The sequence below is a fragment of the Gopherus flavomarginatus genome, chromosome 24, assembly GCF_025201925.1.
Source record: "Gopherus flavomarginatus isolate rGopFla2 chromosome 24, rGopFla2.mat.asm, whole genome shotgun sequence".
NCBI classification, from domain to species: Eukaryota; Metazoa; Chordata; order Testudines; family Testudinidae; genus Gopherus; species Gopherus flavomarginatus.
This window is the reverse complement of record NC_066640.1, coordinates 8,495,739-8,505,164: the sequence shown is the minus strand read 5'-3', so window position 1 is coordinate 8,505,164 and position 9,426 is coordinate 8,495,739. Positions and strand designations below refer to the sequence as shown.

At 51.1% G+C, this 9,426-nt stretch overlaps 1 protein-coding gene across 1 annotated transcript; it reads left to right on the top strand.

Annotated features, from left to right (window-relative positions):
- Window positions 1-65: 65 nt before the first annotated feature.
- Window positions 66-9,426, top strand: LOC127040267 (perilipin-3-like). Its single transcript, XM_050934196.1, has 8 exons — window positions 66-138; window positions 3,176-3,261; window positions 3,897-4,092; window positions 6,670-6,752; window positions 7,132-7,417; window positions 7,801-8,000; window positions 8,299-8,427; window positions 8,545-9,426. The coding sequence occupies exons 2-8, from the start codon at window positions 3,178-3,180 to the stop codon at window positions 8,989-8,991; spliced, it is 1,425 nt and encodes a 474-aa protein (XP_050790153.1). The 5' UTR covers window positions 66-138; window positions 3,176-3,177; the 3' UTR covers window positions 8,992-9,426.

Here is a 9,426-nt window from a genome sequence, read left to right as displayed (position 1 = left end):
GATTGGTCGGGGCGAAGACCTCCCCTTCGCTGATTGGCTTCTGCTCCCTGCCATGTAGCCACCAAGTCCGCCCCTCCCCTTTTATATCAGCTGAGCCCGCAGGGCAGGGGGACGCGCAGGAACGGGACTGGAGCAGAGGTCAGGTCTTGGCGGATTCCTGCGTGAGTGGGGCCCCCGTGGGTCGGATCTGGCCGTGCTGCACCCAAGGCAGGGCTGAGGGCTTCCCGGGGTCTGAGCTAGATGGGGAGGATCGCTCTACCGCGCCCCCCCTCCCGGTACCAGCACGTTCTTCAGGGGCGGCTTTCCGCAGGGGGTGCTGGCTCTGCATGCCCTGGCATCGCTAGGCACTGAGCTCCGGGAGGGGGAGGGCCTGTGCAGAGACCACCCTCCTTGCTTGGAGTTGCCCTACTCAGAACAGCTTCTCTTTCCGGGGGAGGCTGGGGGTGTACGAGGCAATCCCAGTACAATGGAGCTGGCTGCTGGCCTGGTTAGATGCGGGGTTGTCTTTTGCATCCATGGTTTTGAGACTGGACTTCTTGGAGCCTAGCAACACAAGTCACTCGTGCCTCCGACTGTCTCCTTTAAGCCCCCACCGCCCTGCAGAGTCGCCCAAAACTTCAGCCCCCTTCTATTAGTCTCTGCTAATCAGCCCGCTGGGCTGTGAGCCTTGTGTGGAAATACGTAGCTGGGGTAAAGGCTGAAGTGTCTGGCCGCTGTCGTTCCCTTGCTGTCGCAAATGCTTTAGTTCAGCTACTTTTTTTCTTCTTCTAGCCTGCGCTAGAAACCAGCCCTTTAAAAAAGCAGCTTCGCCTTCTAGGTTACTGGAACTTCATGATTAACGTTCTTTTCCCCTCTGTGGCGTGACTCCGGTGTCCCTCTGGCATGAATCAGTTTCACTTTGTTTCCTTGGGATAAGCACATTGTTGCAAACATGGCCAGGGAGGGAGCTGATCCAAACCAACTTTCTGCTGAGTCATTTAAAAAAAGAAGTTGGTGAGGCTTTGCGGATCTCCCAGACCTTCAGCTGAAAAGGGCCTTAACTTTAGGCTTAAACTAACTGAGCCTGCTGGGGATTCTTAAAGAGACAGAACCAAAATCGAGTCCATTTGTTTAAAGTTGCTGAGGGGGCTGTGCCTGTTTCTGAGCGCCCCCCCCCCCCGCCCAGTGTTTATGGTATTGCACTTTCCTACTCTTAAATGTTTCTATCTGCCCTGTTGGGGGAGGGCCCTACCCAAACAGAAGAGGAAACTGACAGACCACAAGGGAGCATCAGTGAAACTGACTAGACATACACTACTATCAGTCACAAAATAAACTGAAACTTAGAGCCTTGTTTCCTCCAACAGTGCAATTCAGAGTAGACTGGGGGTTCTTAAACTGTGGGTCATGGCCTCTCAGGGAGTTGCAAGGTTACTGCATGGGGGGGATGTGAGCTATCAACCTCTACCTCCAAACTCTGCTTTGCATCCAGCATTTATAATAGTGTTAAATATAAACTGTGTCTAATTTGAGTGCAGCCCCCTTCCCTTATAGGTGTACAGTGTGAAAGGGGCCACCAGTAGAAAAGTTTGCAAACCACTGGATTAGACTTACAAAAGAGCTAATGGGTTCTATATCTGGAAGTTTCTAGAAACATTCAAGTGTAACAATAGGTGAATAGCTGTATGAATGGATCTTTTTAAATGCGGTGTCCCTTTAACAAGTCTGAGTATCTATAGTATTGTGCTCTGTGCCAGATAGTAGTGGGTCACTGAGACAGGAAGTAGCCATGTGCCTTATAGGAAGAAGAAAGTATGAAGCCAATATGACCAGCTTCATATGGTGCATGATCAGGGTTGGATGTCTGAAGCCAGCCACAGCTGGGGGTGTTTCAGAAACCAGTGTGATTTCTAGGTGCCTCTAGGGGGCAGTACATCTGAGTGGGGCAGGTTTGGCTGAGACAACCAATAAATTGAGGCACCGCCTCCTCCTGTTTATATCCTGCATTGGGTAGATGTTTCCAACCCTAGGTACATACTATGCAGGACTAAATGACATGGAGAAATGAAGGTCATCATGCTCTGCCCTAAACTGAATTTAATGGGGCGGTCGAAGTCTTGTCACAACCTAACCCGTTCCGAGAAGTTGGAACGGCTTGTAATGCAAGCAAAATAGATTGTGATGTTTCATTGCCAAGCGGCTGTCATGAACTGCAACGAAAATGGCTGAGACCTTGGTTGAAGGGTGTGTAAGGGCCTCATGCCTAGCAGGGGTATTTACTTAGATTCAGGGAGTGTTTTAGGGCCTCCACAGGGGTAAGGACAAATCCTGCTTCAATTTATATTTTCAGGTTGTCTTTATTTAAGCTGTAGCCTGGAATTAGCTTGGCCGTGGATCAAAAGCAGTCACTTGCCTGCTTGAGCAAACAGGCTCCTGAGTGGGTCAATAAGGAGAGCAGTGTTGAAACAGAACCACCTTCTCCCAGCAACAGGGCATTCTAGAGAGGGGCTGCAGATGCATCATGCACAACTTGCTTTGGTGCGAATGAATGAAACCAAAGCCCGAACTTGAAATATCAAAAAGAGAAACTCTCGCAGCTGCTGATCTCCCCCCTCCGTAGTCCTGATACTCAAATCAGGAGCCTCTGCAATCCATTGCTACCTCACTGATGGGAATCTCCTCCGAATGAGCCATCATTGTATGTGCTTGTTGCTCCTGTAGGCTTTTTTAAACCAAGCTTGTCACATGGGTCATTGACATGCTGCTCCCAAGCCATGTTTGTTCCAACCCTGCTTGTGATCAAACTCAGAACGTGCTGCCCAGCTGTAGCTGGGTTTTAACTTGGATATTCAGCTATGGAGATGGGTCTGACTAGTTTGCAAGTCTCCTGTTTCCTTAGTGCTGTGTGTAAGGTGCAAATGAAACCCCTGCAAATCCTCAGCTCCTTGTAGCAGCTTCTGAGGCATCATGGGTTCGTGCATTCTGGGGAAGCCTGGTTAACAAATACAAACATTGCTGTGCATCTGGTGGGGAGGACAGGCTAAAACAACTGCATCAGGTGGGAGGCGGAAGCTGCTAAGAACTGGGCCATGCTTCTGAGCATATGCACAGACTGCAGAAGACAAAGTTTTACAAGCATTTTTCTTTTTTTTGGATGTAGCAGTTCTGTGTGGCAACAGTGTTTTTTACCTTCCAGTTATGTCTGATTTCATCATGTCTTCTGAAGAAAATGTTGCAAGCCAGACTTCCACCCAGAGTGAGGAGCCAGAGCAGCATCAACAGGTAGGTATGCCTAGATTTTAGGGTACTTCACTGCACTAAAATGCACTCCCTGGCATGCTTAGACCCACCTCTTGCTAACCAGGCCAGCAGTGGTATTGGTGCCATTGCTGGGGGTGATGCTATAATTGTGTGTCCAAGACTGAATCCCCTGTATCCATGCAATGGGGGAGAAGTGCAGGGGAGAACCATGACTTACTAGAAGGAACCTGGCTGTCTAGGCTGCTTGATGGCTAGGGGAGCTTGCTATGGTGGTAAGATCAGATCTGGTGCTGCTCTATTCACTAATATAATCTAGCGTATGGATATGTCCTGCACCTAGTCTCTTCAGTCAAGATCTACAAGCAAAACCTAACCTCAGCTGCTTTACTCCAGGTCTTGGCTCATGAGGTCTGATCTTCAGATGTCCTCAGCACCTCCTGATGTCAGTGGGGGAGGTACAGGAGCTTGGCAGGCTTGGAAAACCAGGCTGTGCTCTAGGGCTGAAGATGTCACTGGTGCCTACAGGGCTACTCCAGCTCATGGCACTGCTAGGTCTAGCCACCCTTAGTTATAAGAATTCAACATCAGGGAAGGCATGGAGCCTGTCCTCTCCAACTGGCTGTTACTGATGTGTTTTTTCTTTTCTCCTCTATTAGAATGTTGTGAGCAGGGTGGCCAACCTGCCCTTGGTCAGCTCCACCTATGACATGGTCTCCACAGCCTACACCTCCACCAAAGAGAATCACCCCTACATCAAATCTGTCTGCGATGTGGCGGAGAAAGGCGTGAAGACCATCACCGCTGCGGCTGTCGGTGGCGCCCAGCCGATCCTGACCAAACTGGAACCACAGAGTGAGTGAGCCGTGAGATGGCAGCATGGTGGGTGGGCCAGACTGTGGGACCCAGGCAAGCTGGAGTAGCTAGTGAACTGCAAATGGGTGGGAGAGTCCTGCTGGTTTGTGGGTCTGGTAGCTGAGGGAGTGTTGGGATGCAGAACCTTTCAGCTGAGACATCATAGCTGTTTTAGAAGGTTCTTATCTACCCTGAACTCTTCTCAGAAGGTCTGTTGCAGTCCTACCGAGCAGGCAAGGTGCCCAGCTGATCTCCATCTCTGTAGCAAGGAGGCACCTTTACAAAGAAGCCTTGTATGTTCTGCTGCAGAGTTCCAGGCATCATGTATGGCATGATCCATGTGATGGCTGTGCTAGCTTGACCTTAGAGAAGCTACAATCTGAAGCCCTTCCTTACAAGTCACTAGGCTGTAGCTACCTGTGTAACATCAGAACACACAGATGGTGCTGCTGTTGAGTCAAATACCCTGGCATACAGCTAGTGCCCTTCGTCAAGGGTAACCTGAGTTAAAAACGGCCTTGTTGTGGCTTCCCACACTAATTACAGATGTGTGGAGCAGAGGTGGCCCAGAACCAACTGGCCAGTGTGGCAACCAGGAACTAGTAAAGCTTTTCAGTGGCTCCTGCAGCCAGGCTGAGCTGGCCAGGTGCAGGATTCCTTATCAGATGCCCTTGCAAAGATCCAAGGCTCTAGAGGGAGTAAAAGCATCCCGAAGCCAGAGCACATACCCTACCCCTGCACCATGTTCATAGCAGTGTTAAAAATCTCCCAATGAGTTGCTCTCACAGCCTGCACATGTGGCCTGTAGCCCAGATCTTGCAAAGAGCTGGTATTGATGCTGGCCTTGAGCAATCCTGGAATGGTGCCAAAGGGAGTTGGTTTCACCTTGGGAGACCAGGCCAAGGAAGGCTTTGTCCCTCCAGGTGAGGGAGGAATAGGACCCTGGGAGTCACTGCTGGGTTTTTGTTCCAAGCATGGCTTGACATGCTGTGTACTGGAGCATGACATTCAACTCTTGCCTAACTCCCTGGGGCATTGTATGGCTTAGTAGCAGGGGAAGTCTAGGTAACTAAAAGGGGGCTGTGGTAACCCACAGTCACTTGCTGGGGGTGGGGGTGTCTCTCTTCTCCTGTGTTGCTCTTCTGGCTACAGAGTAGAGGGCTGGACTTAGAGCAGCATTTAAGCGATAGCCAGTGTCAGAGTTGCCATGAAATGTTCCACCTGGCTGGGTTTCTGCATTCAAACTGTATCCAATATAATAACTAAGCTAGCGTGCCGGGACTCTGGGCAACTCAGGAGGCTGGGCAGTGCTGAGAAGCTTCTGTAGCAAACTAACTCCTCAGTTAAATCTCTCAGTTAAACATGAGAAGAGACTAATAAGACTAGGACTTTTCAGCTTGGGAACAAGATGACTAAAGGAGGATATGATAGAGGTCTATAAATCATGACCGGTGTAGAGAAAGATGTGTTATGCCTTCTCATAAGAACTAGAGGTCACCAAATGAAATAGGTGGCATGTTTAAAACAAAGGTATTTCTTCACCCAACGCACGGTCAACCTGTGGAACTCCTTGCCAGAGGATGTTGTGAAGGCCAATTCTATAACAGAGTTCAAAAAAACCTAGATAAGTTCATGGAGGATAGGTCCATCAATGGTGACTAGCCAGGATGGGCAGGGATGGTGTCCCTAGCCTCTGTTAGCCAGAAGCTGGAATAGGCAACAGGGGATGACTCACTTGATGATTCCCAGTTCTGTTCATTCCCTCTGGGGCACCTGACATTGGCTACTGTCAGAAGACAGGATACTGGGCTGGATGGACCTTGGTCTGACCCAGTATGCTGTTCATACATCCCAAGGCAGCAATTGTCATCTGGTGATACCATACCAGAGATGGGCTCATGGTGCTGATCAGGTCAGCTGCAGGCTAGTCCCTCATGTACCAGCTACAACAGCAGCTGCTAATGATCCACACAACACACCCATGTCCAATCTATACTAGTTGGCTGCCGCTAACCTCTGCAAAGGGGCTCCACTCCTGCTCTCCTCCAGCAGTGGCTCTTAGGAGCTGCTGGGGACTCCCTGACCACAATAGGTCAGAGATGGGCCCAGGCCGCAGCTGTGTGAAGACAGTGATGTCCCTAGTCCCACATGCTGAATTCTCCTTGGGGAGAGGACTAAGGAATCTGGTGAGCCAGGGCCATGGCAGTGCATGTTGGCTTGCTACCAGAGGGCTGATCACATCTCTTGGCCTCTGGGGTAACTGTCAGGCTTCAGATAACCTGAGAAATGGGGTGTCCTAATACCCTCCTCCATGGCTGCCTCAATTATGGCTGGCAAGACATCACCCCTCTACACAGCTACAGCTGACCCAGCTCTGATCTCAAGGCCTGTCCTGAGTGGCTGTGCTCAAACTGTTCCCAAACTCAGACTAGCCGGTGTTCTCCTTGGCAGCCCTGCAGCTGCCCCTCCTCAAACCTGGCACTGCTTGGCAGTGCCCCTGGAAACCTGACTGTTACCAACCTACTCTGCTGTTCCAGGCAACTGAGGGGATAAGGCAAACAAACTCTTTCTGTCTAGTTGCAACAGTGAACGAGTATGCGTGCAGGGGGCTGGATAAACTGGAGGAGAAGCTGCCAATTCTTCAACAGCCAACTGAAAAGGTGAGCACCTCTGCTTGGAGAACTAGGGATGTGAAACCAGGGGTCTACACTCTCTGGACAAACCAGGCCAGACCTATGGCAGCTGGGGGATGGGGGCCAGGAGAAGACTTGACTTCTCCTCCTCCCTGGATCTAGGAGCTTCTTTGGGCAGGCCAGTTGGCTGGGCAGTTGACTAGCCAATTACTTGCAGAACTCCCACCAGAGGGAGGTGGAGACAAAAACCTAGTGACTGATACCTCCCTAGGCTCCAGGCTTTTATCTGGGTGAATGCGTTCCCCATGTAAATAGGCACCGAAGTAGTCCTAAAACAAACCAGTGCTGCCTCTTCTCTGCTGGCTTAATACTAACCTTTGTCACTGAATGCTTCCCTCAATCCTAGGTTGTGGCTGACACCAAGGAGCTGGTGTCTTCCACTGTGACTGGTGCTAGAGATGCTGTCTCCAACACAGTCAATGGAGCGAAGGATGCTGTGACAGGGGTGGTGGACATGGCCAAAGGAGCTGTCCAGGGAAGCATGGAGATGACCAGATCAGTGGTGACCAGTAGCATGAACACAGTCATGGGGTCCAGAATGGGCCAGATGGTGGTGACTGGAGTGGATGCCATGCTGGGGAAATCAGAAGAGCTGGTAGATCATTACCTCCCCATGACAGATCAAGAACTAGGTCAGTGCATGCTGAATAGAGCTGGCTGATCTTTCAGCCTAATGGCTTGACCAAAAATGCCATTTGGGTCAACCCAAAACTAGCCATTAATGTAACCAGAGTAATTTTGGCCAGTCACAAAATAGCTGGAGCATGTATTTGTGGTGCCCTGCCCACCAGGCTAGGGGGCAGCACTCATTTGGTATGTGGGAATCCCAAGTTTGAATCCCCACTCAAACTTTTTTAGGCCAAACCAAATCTGAAATGTTTGAGTCGAGTCAGTGACTGCAGGAGCAGCCCCCCCTTGCTGCTGAAGGCAGAGCAGATGCAGGGCAGGAATCTCCTGCTCTGCTGACAGGACTTTGTCCAGCAGGCTGGTTTGACCCTTCTCTTGTTCTCTCCAGCTAAACTGGCTACATCTGTGGAAGGCTTCGAAATGGCATCTGTGGAGCAGCAGAAGCAGCAGCAGAGTTACTTCGTGCGCCTGGGGTCCCTGTCCTCCAAGCTCCGCCACCGAGCCTACCAGCACTCCCTGGGCAAGCTGAGGCATGCCCGGCAGAGCACCCAAGAGGCTCTGTCCCAGCTCCACCAAACAATAGAACTGGTAGGAATGCACATTTCCCCCTGCTCCCCACGCCGCCACCTAGGCCGCTTTGTTCTAGAGATTAACCCAAATCCTAATGGGTTCATACTTCTCCCTGGTCAGACATCTTGATTCACAATCCATGGCCCATGCACAGGTGACCAAGGACTAACCTTGGCTGGTGTTAGGTCAGCACATGCTGCTGACTTCAGGCGAGTTAGTGACCTCTTCCAGCTGAGGATCTGGCTGGGGACTCCTCCCTTGCTGCTGACCACAAGTATCTGACTCCTGGTTTTCTGTTCCCTCTGTCCCTTGCCAGATTGAATACGTCAAGCAGGGTGTGGACCAGAAGCTTCATGATGGCCAGGAGAAACTACACCAGATGTGGCTGGAGTGGAGCAGGAGGCAGTCGGAGGGAAAAGAGGACTCTGACACTGCACAGCCAGAGGTATCTTGCCACAGAGGGAGGAGTCCTAGACTACTGCAAAGTAACCTCTTAGAGGGGGTGAGTGTCGCACATCCTGGGAAGCAGCTTCCCTTAATGGTGTACTTGCTTCCCTGACAGGTGGAATCTCAGACACTGGTGATGTTCCGTGGCATCACCCAACAGCTGCAGACCACCTGCCTGAACCTAATGACCAATGTCCAAGGCCTCCCCACCAGCATCCAGGACAAGGTGCAGCACCTCCGTCACAACGTCGAAGAGCTCCACACAGCCTTCTCCACTGCCCATTCCTTCCAAGATCTGTCCAGCACCGTCCTAACCCAGAGCCGGGAGAGGGTGGCCAAGGCCCGGGAGTCTATGGATGGGCTGCTGGACTACGTGGTGCAGAATGCTCCCCTGCCTTGGCTTGTTGGACCTTTCGCTCCCAGGCTGGTAGAGCTCCCAGAAATTCCAGCTGCTGGAAAGGATGTGGAGGAGGAAGCTGCTGGTTGCACAGTCCAGCAAGGAGGAGATGAGAAGATGGACAGCACAGCTCAGCAGGCCTCCGTTCCAAAGGAGGACCCTTAGAAGGCTCCGTATACCTGCAGTTGGCTTCTTGTGAGGGAAAACTTGTATGCAATTCACTTGTGTGGACACAAGGGGGCTTGTGTGTCACCTGCATCTGGGGCAGGGTGGCAGGATGTTAATGTAGATAAGCTGGCTGTGTGTGGAACTCCCTGTTGGCCTCACTTCTGAGATTCTCTGCTCTCTTTCTTGTCAATTGTTTTTGTGCCTTCTCAACTCTTCTGGGTGGCTCCTTCCACAGGTGAACTCAGGCCCATGGTAGAAGCATCACCTCAAAGCAAAGCCAGGGTGTCTCAATGGGACCTCTGTAAAGTGCCCTTAACTAGAGCAGGGAGAGGACACCAACCTTCATGGCAATAGCACTGAACTCCAGCTGCTAATGGACCTGTAATATTTCAGTTGTCAGACTCTTGATTACATTTGCAGTACTGGGGGGGG

Excerpts from the sequence above, each read along its gene's own strand:
- LOC127040267 (XM_050934196.1), top strand. The coding sequence starts at position 3,178 with ATGTCTGATTTCATCATGTCTTCTGAAGAAAATGTTGCAAGCCAGACT. Across the intron at positions 4,093-6,669 it reads GACCAAACTGGAACCACAGA|TTGCAACAGTGAACGAGTAT; the intron begins GTGAGTGAGCCG and ends CTTTCTGTCTAG. Across the intron at positions 8,428-8,544 it reads CTGACACTGCACAGCCAGAG|GTGGAATCTCAGACACTGGT; the intron begins GTATCTTGCCAC and ends CTTCCCTGACAG.